General features: G+C 35.9%; 2 protein-coding genes across 3 annotated transcripts in view; one reads left to right on the forward strand and one right to left on the reverse strand.

The window, feature by feature from the left end:
• Window positions 1-95: 95 nt before the first annotated feature.
• Window positions 96-23,408, reverse strand: LOC121410899 (ankyrin repeat domain-containing protein 16-like). The gene is made up of 8 exons (XM_041603276.1): window positions 23,293-23,408; window positions 5,455-5,837; window positions 4,935-5,057; window positions 4,377-4,474; window positions 3,684-3,835; window positions 2,935-3,096; window positions 1,805-1,883; window positions 96-1,484 (listed from the first exon to the last, which is right to left on the reverse strand). Exons 2-8 carry the CDS (start codon window positions 5,799-5,801, stop codon window positions 1,336-1,338), a joined length of 1,110 nt encoding a protein of 369 aa, XP_041459210.1. The 5' UTR covers window positions 5,802-5,837; window positions 23,293-23,408; the 3' UTR covers window positions 96-1,335.
• LOC121410897 (F-box DNA helicase 1-like) overlaps window positions 8,783-24,066 on the forward strand; it is a 40,699-nt gene continuing 25,415 nt past the window's right edge. For both annotated transcript variants that reach the window (XM_041603274.1, XM_041603275.1), the window contains exon 1: window positions 8,783-8,864. The gene's annotated coding sequence lies outside the window, so the exon portion shown is untranslated. The remainder of the gene's footprint in view (window positions 8,865-24,066) is intronic.

Below are 24,066 nucleotides of genomic sequence, written 5' to 3' on the forward strand. Positions count from 1 at the left end.
TTGTTAACTTGTTCAACTTTACATTGTAATTGATATTTAGCCATACCTTTTACTGAGTATTCATTCTCGTGCATATCACCCTTTTATTATAAATCCATGTTATACTGTGTTTGTATTGTAACAGTCATGTCATTGTATTCTTGCTTTGGTACTAATAAAAATAAGTTAAAAGACATCTTTCTAACATCTGTTTTGCAGTGTGCGATCTCATTATAATCTTTACCCACTCTAAACTTGATTTTGATAAATACGTTTGAATATTATACATCAATGAACATATTATGGATGACATAATTTTGAATCAATTGACAGGTAAATTATGATTTTGTGACTCTGAACAAGCAAAAGTAGTCTTCATTTAGTGAATTCCCTTTATTCATCACATTCCTTGAGATATACACTTTACTACAAAGTGCTGTCATATTGAAGGAATCAGATTGTTTTGAAGAGGAGTGATGATAAAGATGTGAAGGAGAATGAGAAGAAAAGAAAAAGGGAAGTGAATGGAAAAGAGGAGACTTGAGGGTGTTTGTTAATGCAATCCCAACTTCAAACTAGTTTGCATATCCAGTGACATACAAAATCAGTAGTGTAGGGTAATTGAAAAATTATTTTTCTTTACATTTTGGCCTCGATGGGCAATTTTATTTACATTAAAAGAAAATTTTCACGTTTACAGAAGTAAAATAATTACATGAATTATACAAACAAATGCTTCAGCATACTCCATTTCACATTTTTTTTAAACTGATGAATGGTTGTCAATCAATCATAATGTATAGAAACATCTTAGAAAGTCCTAGATGATCTAGGTCCATTGCAGAAAGAGTTGCAACATCAAATATTAAATGCAACTTGATTTCCAGCAAGTATAAATAGTTACAATTACAGGTTGCATTGTTTTCTTCAGTTGCGCTTTTATAACCTTTTTTTTCATGGGGCCTGGTAGACGCAAGATGAGATTCCTCCACATAAAAACTGTCATGTCATGACTTGATTATAAGAAAATTTTGTAGTTTGGCAAGCAAATGTTATTAAAAAATATAATTTTTGTTTGTTTCATTACATTTTGTGATGGAGTGTTTGGTATAATTTTTTCCACTTGATAGTGCTATATTTCCCATCTACTTGCCTAAAAGTGATTATATGTCTGATCAAGGACGCATCATCAGCTCATGGAGTTAACATTTGAGCAAAATGTTCAGGAACTCTCTGGAATCCAAGAGTGATTATTTATGCCATGGACCACCCTCTTGTCAAGAGTTGTTTTTGGCATCGATGTAGATCTCTTCACAAATCTTGTTCTAAAACTTGATGCCCTAGTCCTAGTTAATGTCATGACCCATCAAAAAGTACGACCACGTCCTCCTGTTGAGCTAGATCCTTTGGTAGTCTTCCACTTTTATCCCTCATCATCTTGGCATTGTGTTGAAGAAGAGCACTGACACAGCTAGCTTTCTGACTACCTGCTGCAATATGTAGGGCTGATTAACCACAAAAAAATAGGCTCGTAAGTTTTGATATCTCTACTGCCATGCGGCTTTAAAATCAAGCATTACTTTTTTCCACATAACACGTGATGCACTACTGGTAGTCCCACCTATATTAATCAATTGTTGACATTATGACTTTGAAAAATGCTGACCATGCAGTAGGAGATCAATCAAAAAAGACATTATTTTTACTTGTATTATCTAATAGTCAAAGACATCTTTGAATAGCTTTTTTTACAAAATGAAGTCATGATTTTTGTTTACTTTTTGGACCAATTAAAAAACAGCATATTACTACAATGTGTACCAACCTGTTCTACCCTTGTTATCAGTGATGTTGATGTCTGCTCCAAGGGTTATCAAAGCCTCAATAACGTCTACTTGACCCTCCTGTGATTAATACATAAATCATACAAGAATCATAATACAGAACAGAATGTGATTTTTACACAAACAAGTAAGTTATAGGGTAGTCCAGGCTGAAAAATAATATAAAAATAAATAGAATAAATCTAGATGAGCAAAATATCGAGGATTTCATCAAAATTATGCAACCCCCCATAAGTTATGACTTTGTTATCCTTTGTTGGAATTTTATGAAATTTTTAGTGTGACTAGAATTTAACTTCGTCTTTTCAAATCATATCATTCCATCTTGAATTACACCTTTAAGAATTAAAAAAAAGTTTCATGCCAGATTGTTCAGATATCATCAAGTTGCATTTGGTGTTGATAGAAGATGTCATTAATTTCTAGTAAAAATGAATAATAATATCAATGTTGAAAGCTACACAGTCTACTAACATTCAATACATCTGAATAAAGGTTATGCAAGTACTTAAACTGAAGAATTTTAGCCATAACCTGCACAACCTACTGCTTGAATAGTATTAAATGGAACTTTGAAGAAAAAAATAACCTCTTTGCTCTGATTTCTCTCATTTATACATTAATACATAACACAGTTATAAGCACAAAAATAATGTTTTAAAAATGGATATGCTTCTTCAATGGTATATGTAAATGGGGGTCAATGACTTTAAAAGTGTTTGGCCTTATCATTGCTTAAACTTTATTTGGCAGGAATTTCGGGAAATGGGCCCCCGTGTATAACACTGCATTATTACTGTAGGGCTCAAAAATTGCAGCCACACAACGCCATAAATGTTGTGGCTTTTAGCAGATATGTTTACATACATGCTCACATGCAATTTGTAAACAATCATTCTACTGTAATACAATCATTGCATCTGTCACGCAAAAAAAAATGATGCTTAGCTTTTAATGATGATGTGTATTGGCTATTTATATTACAGTATTATTACTGAGTTCTATTTGGTATTCTGAGGCATATCATACAATTGTATTGCGGTATTGATGTACAAACAGGGTAATACAGAAACTAAACAAAATTGAAATTTTCATTATCTGCTTCACATACCTTTGCAGCTAGGTGCATGGGTGAGAGACCACCAGTGCTGGTAGTTGTATCCAAACTGATCTTGTATCTTTTTGCCAGAAACTCTACAGATTTTAAGCTCCCTGCCTGGGCTATAAGATGGATTGGCTGACGACCCAAAACATCAGTCTTCTCTACATCAGCCTAAAATGGAGACAACACAAAGAGGAGAAATGACTTCTGCAATCATTCTAAATTCATTGAATTTTAGATTGGACTAGTTTCCTAGGAGAAAATTAAGTTCCAGACTTCTGTTTTAGACTACCATCAGAGGAAACAGTCCACTTTAAATAATTATTTCCCATATGATTTCTCCATTTGGAGGAATCTAAAAAAATATGGTATAAATTTCAACAATATATGACAAAATAAAATCATAGGTAAAATAGCAATATTTAATTGCTAGTCTCCGTTTCCTTGCACAATCTCCCTTATTAGTCATTTCATATTTCATTTCATTTATTTATTTCTGCAAATTTGTCATAAACAAATTAAGAAAGAAAATACAATAAAAAGAGTATGTAACAAAATATTTTATTGCATCAAAAAGATGTTTGAAATAAGGATTATATAATTACAAGCAAAACAATAAATTATTATTGTATTTTCTTAGACATATCAATGAAAAATATTAGGGGTTGCCACTATAAGCTTAGATTGCCTGTGTGACAGTCCTCATCAAGGAATATTTTTTTCATATAAATTTTGACATTTACAAAAATATATCTAACCTTGTGTCTCTCTATGAGTATCTCTGAAACATCTACATGTCCAGCCCTCAAAGAATCCATAAGAGGTGTTGAACCGCAGCTATCTTGCTCATCTGTCTGAAAGTTACATCTGTCCATCATCATCTCCACAGCTGCTACACACCCATGCAAGGCTGTCAATCAACGGAAAAGCATAATAAAGAATAAGACTCACAAGATTTCAAGACTCATCTCGATCAGCCCAGGGTTATAAATCATACCATTGTATCTCATCCAATATACCATCTTAATCAGAATAATCTTGAGATTACCTGGAATGAATACACAACTAGTGAGCTAATTCAGGTTCTTCATTTCAAGATTACATTATTAATCTGTTGAGTTTTTCTTATAACTCCTATTTGATGAATTATCAAGTTAATTCATACATGGAGACGCACTCTGGCTTCGTATCAGAAAGTAACAACAATCAATTACTGCATCATTTTCTTATTATGTAAGGAAGTAAATAGTCATGGAAACAGATGCATGCACAAAGGAAAAATTGAGGCTAGAGAGTAAAGATAGATTGAGAGCAAAACAAACAAAAAACAATCTCTTACAGGAGTTACAATTCTGTGAAATAACATTATAACAGAACTGTACTCTAATTGATTGATACTAGTGCTTGTACAGTATTTTATAGCTCTTTATTAAGGTATCTCAATATTATACCTGCTGTATGCAAAGGGGTACGTCCATTTTTGCTGACAGTGTTCCACAAGTCCATAGAAGACTCAAGGAGAAAATTCAGAATATCAACATGTCCTTCCCTGTATTAGAAAAAAGAGATACAGTTGGTGGTATTGGGATGGGGGGTATAAACAGTTGTTGGCATTGATTATTTGGATGAAATCTGTAGTTTTGATTGGCTGGGAAGCATTTAGGCTCTGACTATTACTATAGTAATTGTTCAGAATATCAGTGCTTAGAAACTGCTTACTATACAAGCTTCATGAACTGGTGCCCAGTTGCTGGTCAGAGAGTAGGAGAGTGGTATTACCGAAGGATCATATATACAAATATGAACATAATTGATGCAGAAATAAGTAAATTGGAGAAAGTTAAACAAAAACTTTAACAATTTTGAACATACTTACAGACCAACAAACTAATGGAATGACAGACCAACAGGAACAGTGATTACTAAGTCTCTTCCGAACTTGTCAGGCGAGACAAAAATGCGTCTGCAGGATATATTTTTCATATTACTTTATGCCATTAATTACTTACCTGCTGGCAATATGGAATGCATTCCATCCATCTTTATTACAGAGTTTTGGATTAGCTCCCGCATGGATTAGTGACTTCACAACATCTAGTTTAGGCTTTGTGCAGGCAAGATGAAGAGGGGTCCTGATGAAATACAGAAATTTGAGAATCAACAATATTCCAATTTCATTGAAAGGGTAATCTGTCAAATGTGATTGCTTAAACAACTAAATAAACTTGAAGTCTTGAACTGTTGGTAAATTACTAGTATGCAGAATAAGTCTTCATTCTCCTTGTTAAAACCCAGAACAGAAACAGTCAATGAGTGATCAATGTGAAAGTCTCTTCCACATATATAGACAATTAGAAAAACAATCATATACAATAAATGACCTCAGTAGGATTCTTTATTCAATCATCTTAGAAAGCTGGAATATAATATATTACAAAAGTGTTATGAAATCAAATTTATTTCAAAATCTTGCCCTACTTAAGGTCCTTACAATTCAACATAAACCTGTTAAAATAAGTGATATCTTACCAATCAGCCCTTTTGAGGGGATCTACCATAACTCCTTGCTCCAAAAGATAATCAACACAATCTAGATTGCCCATAGCAGATGCTTCATGTAAGGATCTCTTTCCATCTAGGTTAGCACTCTCTAAATCCACTCCCTTGTTGTGCAACCACCTGATGATAGTGATGTGACCCTGTCTGGCTGCAAGGTGGATGGCTCGATCCCCTGAGCGTGGATTTGACTTCTCACATAACTCTTTCACATGTAGTTCTTTACCAAGTTCATCTTGAGCACTGGATATGATCTTCTCAACTTCAGCAATGTCCCCTTTCTGAATGGCTGTGTGGAGAACTTCTACAAGCTTCTTCATCACCCAAGAGTTCTCACTTCTAACACTCAAGAGAACCTATCATTTTGGAATAAAAAGAGTTTGAGATAAAAAAATTGCGATAAAATGTTGTCTACTCTAAAATTAAAATTAAGTCTTACTGATCTAACAATAACAAAAATTGATATTTTTATAGCACCTTTTCAATGAGATTCAAAGCACTTTGAGATGCCATCCATAATAATTACTAGGCAATGACAGTTTTGATCTTACCCTCTGTAACTTACTTCATAAATGTTATGTATTATTGTTATGTATTAGTAGGTAGTTTAGAGAGATTTAAATAGTTCAGTCAATAAGTAGTATAGAGAGATTTAAATAGTTTTGTATATGTTGATAGGGAGGGGCTGTACTACCAGTCACAACAATTGCCTTCCCCTAATCCACATTTCAGTACATCCTCTATTGGAGTGAATCCTCAGCCCAAACTTTCTACTCTCCTCTGGACACTTGCTTCTTCCAGTGTTTGGCCATCCCCTCCTCAAAACCAAAAGCCCTTCTTAAAACATGCCTATCATCCCTCCTCAGCACATGCCCGCACCTAACCATATCAGATTTCACTAACAGGTTCACCACTTCTTCCAAACCCAACCACCTCCATCAAGTCCTCTGAGTTCTTTCCATCCATCAACTTCAAACCAGGCATTGCTCTCACCATTTCTCTCTATGTCATCCTCAATATTCCCAAATGTTTTTTTTAATCAAACACAAAATCTCATACCAAATAGTCCAATCATTCATCTTCAAAGGAACTTCAAAGGATCTTCCTAAACTTCACTCCAAGAAGACAAGAACCAAACATTGGTTAGCTGTCACATGTGTCTCACATCCACTACCTACACTTCCATGAACACTATCTGACAGGCATGAATACTCAAATGATTTCACCCCTTCACCCAATTTTTCCTCCTGTTCTATAATCCCTCCAATTCTTTTTTTGCATTGTCATTAAATGAAATTTCTTACTAAACTTGGGGTTATCTACCTCAGCAGGTGAGGGTTTATGTAATAATAATAATAATTTTATACACAGCAAATTGCAAATTGCCTCTAAGCGGTTGAGAGAAAGGGAATGTGAAGTGAAAAGAAATAAAAATACTTTGCACTACAAAATGTATCAAAAACTAATATTACAAATTACATCTAGTCCTCACCAAATCATGAATAAGGAATACCACTAAAATTGGCCAACAAACACGACATGATCAAGTTAAGATTTCAAGAGATGGGTTTTAAGCATAACTTTAAATATATTAGCATAGTTAGCATTGCAAATTTTTTGGGGGAGATTGTTCCAAAGAAATGAAGCTGCATTTAAGAGATAGAACGTCGACAATATTGTTGAAGTACGAGATCGAGAAAGGAAAAGAAAAAAAACCATATGAAATAAACACGTTTGGCTAGTCTTAAAAAAACAGCTTTGGAAAAAAAGATACTAATTACATTTGACCCTGCAATTGACCATTGACCAGTCTTTCAGTTTCAAAACTACCCCTTTTTTGAAAATCAGTATTTTTCATACCCTTAACGAGTGCACATGTGGCCCGCATCCAAAACTGAAAAAACACCCTACATGTATTGAACATGTTTTTTATATCATACGTGTGTACAGCAATATATTTATCTGCCCCTCCCCCCCCTGGCATCGCAGCACAAGCGGCCCACTAGTTAGAAATCCACTGCCAAAAGCGTTTTTTTGTGGAAGATACTAATACTAACCTCGCACTAACCCAGGGGGCTCCGGCCTGCAAATAATCCCAGGGAGGGCACTCGACCAAAAAAATGGTGGGGGTGTGCCGCGGGCGAGACAAAAAACGGGGGCCTTGGTCTTGGAGTGGGCTTATTGTAAAAAGGAGGGTCCTCGGAACTACAAATGTTGTGAAAACGGGGGTCCTTGGAATGGATCCCCAGCGTGTGAGTGCGTAAGCATCCCTATGGAACGTTCATGATGCAGCTCTAGCGCGGCCTCCGCCGTTCCGGTCGCATTGATCCACGACAATGAGCTCCAATTTTGGTGAACAGCGGCCGCGCCGCAAAGCGCTGTCCTACCATTGCCTCAGTTCTCCGCGAGCACACCCGGCGGAGGCCGCGCTCGCTGATCATGCACACTTGACCGTTCCATAGCATAGGGATGCATACGCACTCAGTCACACGCTGGCGATCCGTTCCAAGGACCCCCCTTTTCACAAACATTTGTAGTTCCGTAGCCTGTTTCGAGGACCCTCCTTAAATTTTTACATAAGCCCGCTCCAAGGCCCCCGTTTTTTGTCTTGCCCGCGGCACACCAACACCATTTTTTTTGGTCGAGTGCCCCCCCCCCCGGGCTTTGGCTTTGCTTTTTTTTTTGCTCACACAAATGATCCCAAAAATTACCTGTAACGACTATAAACATTCTGACGTTAATACCACTTAGCTGTACACGTTGCCTCTACTCTCTAGCCTCATCTTTTTGAACAGACAAGAATCTTCCATGGACCAACACTGACGATCTTGCCCAACTATCACCATGTATCCTTCATGATTGTGAAAATCTCAGAGGAAACAGTCCTCGGGCTCGGGTGTCGCTTGGGGTGTCGCTGCATAAATGTGCAGAACGTGGGGGAAAACCCGAAAAGGGGAATGTTGTTGTTGTTGTTCGCTTGGGTTTTAAGGCGCGTGTCATTCAGATATGAATATTTACGGGAAATCCCGTGTAGTTTTGGCTTATTTCAAGACAATTTAATTATTTTTTTTTCATTTGAATTTCTAAAACTTAAATAAATCTAAGAAGAAATTCAAAGGAATAGCTAAAATCCGATATTCTCAAAATAAGGAATATGAAATTTAATCACATTCATATTTTTATATGAATGTGTATATTTGATTAACATTGCTCTGACTGATAATTATATTTGCCTTCGCTTCCAATGCATCACACACCAGCGCGGTAGACGAGTCGAGTGGAAGTCGTACCATGGAGGAAGCTGGGGCTATTTATTACATTATCAGTATAGCTCTATGGGCTATTACTAGTTTTACACCTGTGCCATTAACCTCGCAATACGTGTGAGTGCATTATTAGATCAGGATTTCACCTTATGTTTTATACGGTGTGGCGTCAAACAAGTGCAAACCTAGATTAGCATGACTACTAGTATCAAACTCAAGCATATGGCCGCTGGCGTAATAACAGGAAGGTAAGAAGAGTTCGGCATTATCGTGATATTCCCGACCTTTCGTTTGAGGACGCGCACGCTTATTTACAACGGTAGTTGACTTTGGAAGGGACTTTTTGGGCCCGTCATCATGGTCGTAAAACTCAGTCCTGCAATGCAAATTGTGTGACATGAGATTTTTTTTTCGTTTCGCATCTGCGACGGAAACATTCAATATGCGTTTCGTGTGCAAAATTCTGGTTGCTACTATGGTAACAGCGATTTATCCGATTGAGGACGACTTTCCAAAGCCACATTTGACTCCTCCTAGAGCTTGAGAGGCCGCCCGGGGGGCCCACTTCCATTGATTAGTGGATACCAGTAGCGACCACCCGTAAAAGGGGACAGAGTGGGCAGGTACGTTACGTATGGCAGTGTATCCTATTGCCGGACACATTCATTTCAGTGCTTTAAAAATGACAACTAGAGGAAATACAATCAAGAAAAATTATCACTTGCTATTCCAAATATTCTGAAAATTATGAATATGATGAAATTATTTTATATTCTCCAACCATTTTCTTTGCACCGCACTTGCCGCATACCCCTCCGCGAAAAACAATTATTTTCGTGCGTGACAAATTATATTGTAATTCCGGACGCGCGCCGGACGGGTAAAAATATTCTTGATTATAATGATGTAAGAAAGAATTGGTGTGATTTTTTCGAGATTAATCATCTCATGAGTAAATTCTAAGTTTTTGTTTGCTTATAACGATTCTGATCAGATCTTTGTTATAAATTTGCGTTGGCTAACTAATTTCCTTTTTTTAATTGCGCGTTCGATATTGCACTCGTTCATATCGTAAGACTCAGTCATCAAGTTAAGTTCCATCGGTGCGCTGTCGATCATTGACGGCTCTCCATCACGGTAAACCTCGCGCACGGCCGGGGTACCGGGAACATTGAGAACTAGCCGTCGATGATTTAATCGATGGAGCGTACGAGATTGAAATTCGGCGAATCAGGTCCGTATTTCAATCAGAAAATAGATCAATTGGGATCAATTGTTAATGCCAAAACTGTGTTATATGTTATTTCAAGCATTTTCTGTCATTTTTAGAGAAAAATAAGGTAAAAGTTATATTTTCGCCTTGTTTTTGCAATCTCGTTCTTTGAATTGATCTGTGATATTGAACTGCGGAAGTCTTACGGTACGAAATTGATTTCCTACGCAGTTATATGTGCGTCCGGAAATATGATAGTGTCCGGTAATACAATACGTCACTATATATAGGCCTATGTAACGTTATAAGGGTGCCAAAACGATGTTTAAAATGCTGAAATAAGGGATATATATTCAATACTTGTAGGGTTTCACAAACCAAATACTTGTTAAGAGATGCATTTTCATAATCTGGAAAAGAATTGCTTCCCTTGTTTAGCATGTTTAGGGTACTTTTCGAAACCCCATGGTCGTGCCTGGTATCCACTCATCAATGGAAGTGGTCCCCCCGGAATTTGAATCTAATCCCCATTTCTGGGGAATGTAAAACATAATGCCCCTCACATCGTGTGCGAGAGGCATATCGTTTGTGTTTAAGGAGTAAACAAAAGAAACAAAGAAACAAAAGAAACAAAAGGAAACGAGTTCAAAGGTATCGCATATGATGTGTACATATCAAAGCATGCGAAATGTTCGGCTGGAGAGGTTGATCTTATCCATGAAATCAATTGCCAGTGATCCACCAATAATCCACATTAAATGTAATATCGATTCGATGGACTGTAATGATCTATATTTAAGCCTTCATTCAGTAAGTCTTTCCTCACTCAATATGTTCTCGATTTGTTTGAAAAACCACTTTCTTCTCCATGTCATAAATCTATTTTAGGTCCTGCATTTTGAATATCTCCAGCCATCAATCGTAATATACATGCATGTATGCGGTACGGGTGTCGCGGAAAGGGATTTTGCACGCGAAAAGCAGATTTGTAGGGCCTGTAACCCCCTGTTACACAAAGCTTAGCATTGATCGTAGAGCAGTTTTCTACGTTTGATTCTATTGACTGTAATGCACAATCAATCTTAAAAATCAAGTGTATGATTAAGCGTTAACTTTTGTGTTAGGGGACCCTAATACTAGCGTCCGTGATGATTGCGAAAGGTCCCAATTCCCTATTGGGAACCACCGTTCACTTCATACAGCAGTGCTTTATTCAGTCACACGCACGGTTCCCTATTTCCACCTCCCATTCACTTTGTACACAAGTGCGCTTATTCAAATCGACGAGTGGTTCCCCAAACCACGATTTGGCCAAGAGTTCCATATGCACCTACCACTAACGTGACTAAATTGGAAAATAAATTTGAAAATAAAAACATGCAGAACTGCAGAAGGCAATATATCTAGCCCTAATTAGCCTGGCCTGGAGGCGTCTGCGGAGTAAAAACATTTACTTTGTGCTGGGAGTATAAAGCCCAAGAAGTAAATGTTTTTTACTCCCCAGATGCCTCCAGGCTAGCCCCTTATAATAGAAGTGGGGAAGTGGAAATACATACCAAGATATGGCTTTATTCTGTCAAATTTTGAGCAGGATCTAATGCGTGTAAATGTCCATAGCAGAGATGCATGAGATTTTCTGTGAATCTGACTTCTGAGCACTCCTAGTACCAATGGCAATGCTTCTGAGTGAGATCACAGACATTGTGTACAAACAATGTATATGGGGATAGGCTGTGATAGTTGCATGAGACAGAGATTTGAGGGGATGAACAAGAGTCCAAAATGGGTCCAAACTATCGGTTGATAATTGTTAAAATACCCCTTCCGGTATCAGCGCTTCTCGCTAGCATAGCGGGAAAGGTCTTGACTGTAGATAAATCGAGGTGAGTTCGAGTCCCAAGCAAGGTAAGCAACAGTAAAATGTGATTAAAAAATCTGAAGTGAACGAACCGGAAGTCTCAATCTTTTGTTATTTTTAGTGGGACTTGGGGGCAGGGCTCTCGCAAAGTAAGGAATTACGCGTGGCGCATTTTTCAGAATTGATAATATTTTCCAACACCCAAATTTTGCGCCGGGCCGCGCCTTTGCGCGCGCGAGTGCATTACGTGCACCCACGATGCACGCGTGCGTGTGCACGCTGCTTAAACGGACGATCGGGAACATTTTAAAATTGATTTGAGGAGCTAATTAATTTTAAAAAATACATTGTACTCTATATACCCTCCGATATGAACTCCCGTTCTCCAAAAAGAACGGAGGAATGGAAAATAAAACAGAATACAAATTATAAGAAGTCCTAAATATCTCAGATTACTTAACGGACAACCAGGAACATTTTGAAATTGTTCTGAGGTGCTAACAAGTAAAAATATAGTTTATATACCTTCCGTTATGAACTCTCGTCCTCCGAAAGGAACGGCGGAAAGGAAAATAAAAAAGAATAAGAAGTCCTAAATATCTCAGATTACTTAATGGATAATCAGGAACGTTTTAAAATTGATTTGAGGTGCTAACAAGTAAAAAATATTTTATATACCTTTCGTTATGAACTCCCGTCCTCCAAAAGGAACGGCGGTAAGGAAAGTAAAACAGAATAGAAATAAGATTCCTAAATATCTCAGATTATTAAACGGACAATCGTGAACGTTTTAAAATTGATTTAAGATGCTAACAAGTAAAAATGTATTTCGTTATGAAATCCCGTTCTCCAAAAAGAAATATAAATGACATATTATTTAGACGATGGTGGAAAGGAAAATAAAACAGAATAGAGGTCGTAAATATCTCAGATTACTAAACGGACAACCAGGAACGTTTTAAAATTGTTTTGAGGTGCTAACAAGTAAAAATATATTTTATATACCTTCCGTTATGAACTCCCGTCCTCCAAAAGGAGCGGTAGTAAGATAAATAAAACAGAATAGAAATAGAAGTCCTAAATATCTCAGATTACCTCAACGGTTAATCAGGAACGTTTTAAAATTGATTTGATGTGCTAACAAGTAAAAATATATTTTATATACCTTTCGTTATGAAATCCCGTTCTCCAAAAAGAAATATAAATGGCATAATATTATTTAGACAATGGTGGAAAGGAAAATTAAACAGAACAGAAGTCGTAAATATCTCAGATTACTAAACGGACAACCAGGAACGTTTTAAATTGTTCTTAGGTGCTCACAAGTAAAAGTATAATTTATATATACCTTCCGCAAGGTTCCACATTAACTTTTTTTGGTAGTGGCCCGTTCAGGCCACCAAAACCTTCAAATAATTTTTTTGGTGGCCCATTAGTAAAGTTTGGTGGCCCGAAAAATATAAAGAAAAACATTAATTAAAAATGAATAAAACAAACTGAAATATTCTGCAGTCACTACCACGTACCACTATTCTTTGTACACTACAGGGAAAAAGAAACTTGGCATTTGGGATCGTGAAACACGCTAGCAAATGTGCGGGATGGTCTAACGGGATTTGAACGGATTTGTAGCGGGAAACTCAAACTGAGACGCGTGCTCGGTCGTGATTATATTGTGCGCGGTCATGATTTTCATCCCCGCTTCTAACGTGATTTCCATGCTTCCACCGAGATCCCGTTGGTTTGACGCGCGTTTTTGCGTGATAGATGTATGCGCAAGCTAGTTTCAGGACATGCGTGCGCACCTTTTAAAAGGCGAAACAACAACAGGAAATGATTTTAAAGGGAATGATCACCCTTGCGCGAAACTGAACAAAAAGGATTGAAGTGGAAATGTAACTGTATTGACGACTTTCATTGCTAATTCATTTTTACTCTGACATGAATATTGCGTGTTTCGTTCACAGATCATTCATTGAATATCCGAATGTGTTTTTTTTTGTAAAGAGGAAACCCTTCTTATTCATGATTATAAGGCGGGACATGTTTTAAGATTGTCTTGAGGCTTTCACAATTTCAGATAATGTCCATTTACATTTTGAACAGAATTTATGTTCTCCGATAAGAAATATTAAAGACGCATTTTCGGAATAATAGAGACATCCCGGCGTGACACAAACGGGTATAAAATGATAATCTATAAAATGGTTGAAGTTCCTTAACATATTTGTAAAGAGTTATGAAATGGAAATCATCTGATTGAGATATTTCAAGTCCGGTGTCGGCCCTGATGGTGTTGGTGTTGAAATTTTGATTGCTTCCCCTAACTCTAAAACTTATTCAAGTTTGCATAACTGATTCAGATCACATTATTGTCATCTCAACAACTAGTGATTGACTTTTCGGGACCATCTTCATTTTATGTTTGGTGTTATAATCGTGTAAAAATTGACCATACACCAACACCAAAAGGTCAACACCGAACTTGAAATCACCCATTTACGACTTGAAATTAATGATGATCTGAAAATAATTGTAGGTTCTTAACAAATTCGTAAAGAGTTTTGAGGTTAAAATATAATCATATCGATATGATTCATGACGTAAAATCACTCAAATTTACTTCCGAAATATGAGTTTCGCTTCGATCTTGGAGCACAGACCCTGATAAAAAAGTAAAAAAATAATCTAGAAATTGTTGATGGTTCTTTATTTTTTAAAGTTATGACGTAATCATGTCAGCTATGATTTATGACATGAAATTATCATACTCAGCATTTGAAAGATACGAGTTGCGCTTGGATATTGGAGCTCCTTGGTCTGTTTAAAGCGTATGATTGATAATCTATTAATTTTGTTGAAGGTTCTTGACATAATTATTCGTAAAAAGTTTTAAGGAAGAAAGTAATCATATCCATGTGATCTATGACGTAAAATAATTTTTCTTAGCTTTCGAAAGCTACGAGTTTCGCTTGGATATTGGAGCACCTTAGCCAGATCAAATTATATGAAAATGATAATGTAAAATTGTTGAAGGCTCTTCACATATTCGTAAAGAATTTGGAGTTAAAAAATCATTATTAGCTTTTGAAAGATACAAGTTTCGCTTGGATATTGGAGCGCCCTGGCTTGATAAAAAATATGAATAATCTAGAAATATTGTTGAAGGTTTTCAACATATGGATTCGTAAAATGTATTGAAGTATAAATCATATCATATCGATATGATTTATAACGTAAAATCGGATACTTCACTTTCGAAATAATACGAAATTCGATTGGATCTTGGAGCACACGGCATGGTAAAGAGGTATAAGAAATGATAATCTAAGAATTGTTGAAGGTTCGTATGCGTAAAGAGTTGTGAGGTAAAAATATCACAAAAATATGTTATGCGACGTGAAATCATCCCTAACATTTGAAAGATACGAGTTGTACTTGCCTTTTCTAAAATATTTTTTTTTCAAATGAGTTTCGTTACGACTTGAGATCTTGAAGAAGGCACCAAAACAAAATTGTTCGGAAACAAACGCATTTACCATGTTTACGGCAATAAAAGAGACGTTCATTTTGATTGAGACCATTGCACAGTGCGAAATATTTTCTTCCTCTTCTCTTCCTCCTCTTTTGTAGTTTATTCCTTTTTTTATTTTCCTTATAATTTTCTTCGACTTCTTAGCCATGTCCTGAACCTGGTCCTTTCTTATTTCCCTTCCTTTTGGACAATTTATTAAATTATCAACCTTTTTGTACGTTCGATTCCCTTTTTTTTCTCAAGTTTTACTTCATTTTCATAAACTGACCACACTGCAAAAACTGCAGTGTTTATTGAACAACAGTCTGGAATATATGACCACACGAAAGAAGTGTTGAAACAACACCGGCTTTAATTTAAATCGATGATTTATTAATAATAATTGGTGTTGTATAAACGCATATTTGGAATTAGTCCAAAACCAAACCGATGTTTTTTTAACACCTCTCTAGTGTGGGCATATAGATTCCAGACTGGTGTTGAATTAACTCCGCAGTTTTTGCAGTGCCACAGACTGTCAAAAGTAAAAGAAATCAGGGACAGAAAAATTTCATGAATGTCCTGGTCGGACATATATACGGAATATGGAGTTGTCCTTTTTGTCATCTTCTCCGTGTCCTGCACACGATTCTGCATTTTATTTCCCATTATCCCCAATATTCTCTCTCAGCATTCGATCCGCAGTTGTTAGAAAAATATACAAAACTTTATAACAAGTTGTACACATTATATTCCACTCACTATACATTAGTTGGGTGGATGAAAGATTTATTCGCACAAAATATGATAATGCTTTGAAGGGCGGTTGGGGTCTATGCCGCAATGCCATTAGATATGACTTACATGTAACACTCATCATATCAAATACATAAATATTTTAAAAATCAATCAGACTTCCACCCCCGAAAAAATACACCAAAATACAGATAGGCCTATTACAATTTTTTTTTATGATATGACACCAGCTTTGGAATATCGCACCCCTCTTTCCATAAAAATGTTTGGTCTCTTGAAAATAAAATCTACTGATAGTGTGCTTTATTATGTTGTGAAAATTTGGAAATATAGGAAAATTACTTATCACGTTATTTTAAACAATTTATTATTTTCAGAAAATGAAGGCTTTGAAAATTTGTTTTGATCATTTCCATTTACTATTCAAATCCTCTTAAGAAGTGCTGCAAGGTACAATGTTTGTCTTGATGAATAGAAAAGTTATGGAAAGTAAAACTACTTGTTCTTTGAATGAACCATGGATACAAGTGATTAAAAAAACAGAATTGATGAACAGAAAATGATGTAAGGCAAATCTACATGTTCTTTGAATGAAAGGCGTAGCTGAAAAAAACAAACAAACATAGAATTGATGATCAGAAAATGCGAATCCATCCCTCCTTCGGATAAACAAAGTAACTGATTAAATATAAAAAAAGAGTTGCTGATGAACAGAAAAATGATGGAAAGCGAATCTATTCGTTCTTTGACGTAACTGATGAAAAAACATAATTGATGAAGAGAAAAATGATGGAAAGGGGATCTATTGGTTCTTGGAATGAACGATGTAACTGATAAAATAAAAATACAGAATTGTTGAACAGAAAAATGATGGAAAGCGTTTCTTTGAATAAAAGACGTAACTGATGAAACAATTAAAACACATAATTTTTGGGACTAAAAAAATGATGGAAAGGGAATAAATTTGTTCTTGCAATGAACGATGTAACTGATAAAATAAAAATACAGAATTGAACAGAAAAATGATTGAGAGTGAATCTTCTTTGATTAAAAGTCGTTAGTGATGAAAATAAACACAGAATTGATAAACAAAAAATGATGGTTAGCCAATATAGTCATCTCTGTTCAATTCTTAATAGATTTCGTATCTCAAAGGTTGTGTTTTTTATTAAGTTATTCTATAACTATATGATTAATTCCGTTACAATAACTTGATTCTAAATCTCTAATTCATAACTCCATAGATAAAAACTCAAAACTGAATAATACTCGTCCTTTGAATGAACGTCGTAACCGATTAAATGAAAAAAAAAGAATGAACAGAAAAATGATGGCAAGCAAATCTACTCGCTCTTTAAATGAATGACGTAACTGATAAAATAAGAAATACAGAATTTATGAACAGAGATTGGCAGAAAGCGAATCTTTTAACAAAAGACGTAAGTGTTGAAATAAAAAAAAACAGAATTGATGAATAGAAAATGATTGTGAGCAAATCTTCTCGTCCTGTAAATGAACGACGTATTACGGATTAAAAAAACAACGAACAATGATGGAAAGCAAATCTTCCTCGAATAAAAGACGTAAGTGATGAAATGAAAAAAAATAACATAATTGACGAACAGAAAATTATGGGAGACGAATCTCACTTGTCCTTAAGATGAACGACGTATTACAGATGTAACTCATAAAATAAAAAAATACAGAATTAATGAACAGAAAATAATGGAATTATGAAAAGTGAATCTTCTTTGATTAAAAGTCGTAAGTGATGAAAATAACACAGAATTGATTAACAAAAACATGATGGTTAGCAAATATAGTCATCTCTGTTCCATTCTTAATATGGATTTCGTATCTCAAAGGTTTTTTTTTAAGTTATTCTATAACTATATGATTAATTCCGTTACAATAACTTGATTCTAAATCTCTAATTCATAACTCCATAGATAAAAACTCAAAACTGAATAATACTCGTCCTTTGAATGAACGTCGTAACCGATTAAATGAAAAAAAAAGAATGAACAGAAATATGATGGCAAGCAAATCTACTCGCTCTTTAAATGAACGACGTAACTGATAAAGTAAGAAATACAGAATTTATGAACAGAAAATGGCGGAAAGCGAATCTTTTAACAAAAGACATAAGTGATGAAATAAAAAAAACAGAATTGATGAACAGAAAATGATTGTGAGCAAATCATCTCGTTCTGTAAATGAACGATGTATTACGGATTAAAAAAAACAACGAACAATGATGGAAAGCAAATCTTCCTCGAATAAAAGACGTAAGTCAGGGCTCCACACTAACCCATTTATTCTATTGGTCCAACCTATTTATGTCGGACCTGTAGATACCCAGTTTTTCAATTTTTTACTGGTCCGAACCTAAAATCTACTGGTCCCCAAAAATAAAGAAAACATAAAAAAAGGCGCAAGTTTATTTTTCTAGCCTTTCGTTACCCCCCCCCCCAAATAAAATGAAGGAATGAAGGACAAAAAGAAAGCAAGACAGAAACGAAGAAGGAAAGAAAAAAAAGAAAGGAAGGAAGGAAAAGAAAGAAAGAATAAGAGAAAGGAAGGAAAGGGAGGAAAAGAAAGAATAAAAAAGGAAGGAAGTAAAAAAAGAAAAGGTAAAGAAAGGATAGATGTGAAGGAAGGAAAAAAGAAAGAACTAAAGAAGGAAAGGAAGGAAGGAACAAAGAAGGAACAAAAATAAGAAAGAAAAAAAGAAAGAAAGAAAGAAAGAAAAGAAATAAGAAATGAAGAAAGAAATGAAGCAAGCAATACAGAAAGAAAGAACAAATCCAGAAAGTAGTAAAGGAAAGAAAGAAGAAGCAATAAAAAAGAAAGGGTTAAAGGAAAGATGGAAAGAAGGACAAAAGAAAGAAAGAGAGGAAGGAAGGATTGAAAGAAGGAAGAAAGGAATTAAGGAAGAAATAAAGAAAAGGTAAAATAATAGACAGAAGGAAAGAAATAAATAAAGGAAGGAAAGAAGCAAGCAATATAAAAAAGAAAAGGTAAAAGAATAGATGAAAGGAAGAAAAAAGAAAGACTGAGAGACAAAGAAAAGAATAAAAAAGGTAAATAAATGATGGGTGGAAGGAAGAAAGAAACAAAGAAAGTAACGAAGAATGAAGGAAAGAATAGGGTAAAAGGAAGGAAAGAAAGGAAGAAGAATAAAGGATGGATGGAATCAAGAATTAAAGAAAGAAAAATATCAAATAGAAAGGAAGAAAGGAAGGAAAGAAAAGAAAGAATGAAAGAAAGAAAGAAAGAAGGAAAGAAAGAAAGAAAAAAAAGAAATAGAGAAAAATATTTTTTAAAAGGAAAGAACAAATTAAAGAAAAAAGGGGAAATAAAAAAGAAAGTAACAAAAAAATGAAAGAAGAAACAAAAAAAGATAGGAAAGAAAGATAGGAAGAAAATAGAGGAAGAAAGCAAAAACTATCATCATAAATAATTAATCAATTTCTTTTTGGCTCAATTAAAATAGCTACGAAAGAAAGTCAGAAATCAAGTGTATAAACACACACATAAATGCATGTGTGGTGCTAATATGTATTCAGACGATATCACTCGAAACCCGATCTGTTTGAACCAAACAGAAGTGAAAATTTATCCTTTTACTGCTTACAAATGACTGAGTTACTCCAATTTTTAGGAAATATGGACATTATAAGAGCCTTTCATGAGTATGAACCTTGAATTTTGACAGTTCTGTGAGAGATTTCTGCCAGAGTTTAGCCAGGCTTCGTTCGTGCGGCCAGTAGAGAATTTACCATGTGGGTTGTGTGGCTGACTACATGTACACTGTATGCATGCTGTATAGTACTCTAGTAACACGTGCGATTCATTCTGTGTGTGAATTGCAGAATTTAACGTGGGGGGGGGAAATGGTTTGCTGTGAATTTGACCATTTCTGGAAAAGTTATTGGCCCAACAATGGTTTTTATTACTGGTCATGTCGGACCCTTAAATCTTGCTATTTTTGGAAAATTACTGGCCCGACAATGATATTTTTTACTGGTCATGTCGGACCAGTAAATCTTCCAATTTCTGAAAATCTACTGGCCCGACAGCGATTTTTACCGGTCTGGGACCGTCGGACCGCCGCTATTGTCGAGCCCTGCGTAAGTGATGAAATAAAAAAAACACATAATTGACGAACAGAAAATTATGGGAGACGATTCTCACTTGTCGTTTAGATGAACGACGTATTACAGATGTAACTGATAAAATAAAAAAATACAGAATTAATGAACAGAATATAATGGAATTATGGAAAGTGAATCTTCTTTGATTAAAAGTCGTAAGTGATGAAAATAACACAGAATTGATTAACAAAAACATGATGGTTAGCAAATATAGTCATCTCTGTTCCATTCTTAATATGGATTTTGTATCTCAAAGGTTTTTTATTTAAGTTATTCTGTAACTATATGATTAATTCCGTTACAATAGCTTGATTCTAAATCTCTATTTCATAACTCCATAAATAAAACTCAAAACTGAATAATACTCGTCCTTTGAGTGAACGTTGTAACCGATTAAATGAAAAAAAAAGAGAATGAACAGAAAAAATGATGGCAAGCAAATCTAATACGTAATACGTACATGTATAACGTGTAAGTTATGGATTTCCTAGGGCCAGGCCAGGGAAATCCATCCGGATGTGTAGGTAGGTCTCGCTGCAGCATCTATGGAAAAAGTGTCAAGGCTCCATGTCTGTAGAAGTATATGTCAAAATATTAAAAAATATCAGACATGGAGTCCTCAAGGCTACACCTAGCCAGCTGGCAGCCATCTGTTTTGAGGAGTTTTTCAACATTTTAAAATTTGTTAAAAATAACTTTCTCGTACATAGATGGCTCGCTATCGTGCAGCCACCATTAGGGGATGAACAATGCAAATTACCCTGACTGGGCACATCAATTTTTGTCTTTATTTCTTTCAAATATTTACTTCATACGTTTATACAGCATCTACTGGAAAAATACAGTTGTATCTGCAGTCAAGTTTCCAGGTCTATCTTGTACTGTACGTTGCCTTCCAAGCTTGGATAAATTGCTATCTGTGCTATTTGTCCTTTGCTGTGCCAACGCAGTTACTAGTACTAATCCCATGCATGATAATAATGCCATGCAGACCAAAACTTGTCTAGTTTTCTTTTGAAGTGATTGACTGTTGATGCTGTGACTACTTCAGCAGGCAAAGGACTCCAGTCGCTCACCACTCTAACAATGAAGGTGTTTTGCCTCACACTCAACCTACTCCTTTTCAGGAAAAGCTTGTAAGGATGACCATGGGTTGCTCGAGTGGAAGCTGACGTGAAGAACAGGTCTCTATTCACATCATCGATGCCTTGGATTATCTTTAATATAGACTTGAATCTTGTCACCTCTTCGCAGTCTGTACTTGATGGAAGGTAATTTCATTGCACGTAGCCTTCTGCCATAGTCCATTTTCTTCAGGGTTGGTACTAGCTTGGTTGCTCGTCGCTGGACTTTCTCAATAGCCTTCAGGTCAGAGGTATATCTTGGGTACCATATCCCATTCGCATATTCCAGAATTGGTCTCACAAGTGACTTGTATAACCTCTTGATGTTGTCTTTGTCTCTATGCACAAAGGTTCATCGAATCGTAGCAAGCACAAAGTTTGCTTTCAAGACTGCACTGGCTACTTGGGAGTGGAATTTCAGTTGAGAGTCCATGATGACTCCCAAGTCTCTTTCCTCTGAAACTTCCTCCAGCATATCTCCATCTAGATGATAATGATGACGAGAATTTTGAGGACCTAGATGGAGGGATCTGCATTTTGCTGTATTGAACTGAAGCTGCCACTTCTTGGACCACTTAGCTAAGTCAGCTTGCAGCCTGTCACAGTCCATTCTGATCTCTCTGAACAGTTTGGTGTCGTCAGCGTATATCTTTACCATACTGCTTACTACCTCAGGCAGATCGTTGATGAACACAACAAAGACCATCTGTCCGAGAACACTACCTTGAGGCATGCCACTTCTAACAGGTAACCATTGTGATGATTTTCCATTGATGACAACTCTCTGCCTGTGATGAGTCAAGAAACTAGAAAGCCATTTCTCCAGACTACATTGAAAAAGAATTGAACCAAAAGAGAGATTACTATTCTGTTTTGGCCTGAAATGCACAAAAACGGGGAAAAATAAACTTAAAAGGGGGAAAACAGTGACTTACTTCGGCTGTCACGCAACTTCACTCTCCTGTTTTATCCGAACTTAAGTCCCCTGTACAGATAGCGCTAGAACTTAGGTCTCTGTATTTGGTGAGTGGAACCAACATAGTTCAGCAGAACAACCAGCATTAACAGAGACCACTCATTCAATGAACAAGGTTATGATATAACCTTGTTCTCAGTTACATCTCCATGTGTGGCAAAATAAGGGTGGCAATTTTGGCTTATTTTCTCTTTTTCTATGGGACAAATGCTTGATTTTCTTACACCGTCAGTTTCCAATACAGCTATTCATCATATAACTTGGCTCTTGTAAATTGGGTCTTTATATTATTTTTTCTTAATTAAAAATAGAGATTGAAAAATGGAAATTTTCTTGCCATATTACTTTCCACCAATAAAGGGCGTATACAAAAATATGCCCAAAATTCAAGTTTTTGAGCACTCTGGTGAATAAAAAAATTATTCCCAATTTACTAATTAAAAATAAATTGCAACTGTATGGAAATTAGTAATTTTGGTCACAAAAGTGATATTTTAATGATTTTTAAAGTGTGTGCTATGTACAGCATTGGCATACCATAGTCCAACCTGTAGATTCTCCACAGGATGGTTGCAGTGAACAAGTGACAGAGACTGAAGCTTTTGGTCTAGGCTACACCATGCCCACCATCAAATAACTGAGATGAACTGATGAATTTATCCTTTCTGTAGAATGTAGTAACATGTAGTAAACATGCATGGGGCAAAGCCAAAAGGAAATGATTTCCCAGTTGATTATGACATGGCCTGGGAAAGATTACCTCAAGCGAAGTTCATGCAGGCTACACTCTACTTCACTACCGCTACACTACGCTCCACCTACCCGAACTTCGGGACCGTGAACTCGATCTGATATTCCGAGTGACAAAGGTGGGATAAAAAAGTTATTTATTGTAAAAATTATAGAAAAAAAATTAAACGAGAAAGAAAAATAGCTTGATTTCTTACTCTACACCCTTATTTCACTCTGTGTCCATCCTCCGGTTATCCTCAAAATTGGTGATTTTGGGCCAGTATCTAATTCCTCACGGCCAATTTTTCAAAACATCTCATGCGAGGGTCGCAGGTCAAACAGCATGAATATTTACATTATATTGGATGGCTCAGAAAATACGAGAAATATTCCAAGAGTTTGGGAAAATATTCTATGTATCAGTGGAATATTTTCCAAAACTCTTGGAATATTTCTTGAGAAATAAATATAAATGGAGAAAAGACAATGTTCAGAATACCGCCCAATATATGAGCATGTGAGGAGCAACAACCTTCTTAGTGCAAAACAATTTGGATTTGTATCAGGACGATCAACAATGTTGCAATTACTCAATGTGTTAGATGATCGGACAAATATGTTGGAGGTTGGTGATACCATTGATGACCAACATGATGGGACCATCAAACCTTTTTATGTACCTGATCAGTTGAATAAACTTTCTCAGCCCCCGATCTATCTGGCTAAAGATGTTCAACAGTGTCTGTTCCCTTTCCAATTATGCAAAGCCTGGATTGAGAAAGCTATTTTATATATTAGGAACTGAGCTCTTGTGGTTTTGCTCTTCTGATTATGGATGAGAAAGGGTCTTTGGGATGAAGCTTGGATCATGAATCAGTTGAGGTTCTCAAGGTCCAGCAGGCAGTGATGCATGCATTGAATACACACCCAGCCATAGCTTTCACTGACACTGTTTACATGGTGAATTTTGGATAATTTTTAAACTGCTT

Source organism: Lytechinus variegatus, chromosome 3 (assembly GCF_018143015.1).
Source record: "Lytechinus variegatus isolate NC3 chromosome 3, Lvar_3.0, whole genome shotgun sequence".
NCBI lineage: Eukaryota > Metazoa > Echinodermata > Echinoidea > Temnopleuroida > Toxopneustidae > Lytechinus > Lytechinus variegatus.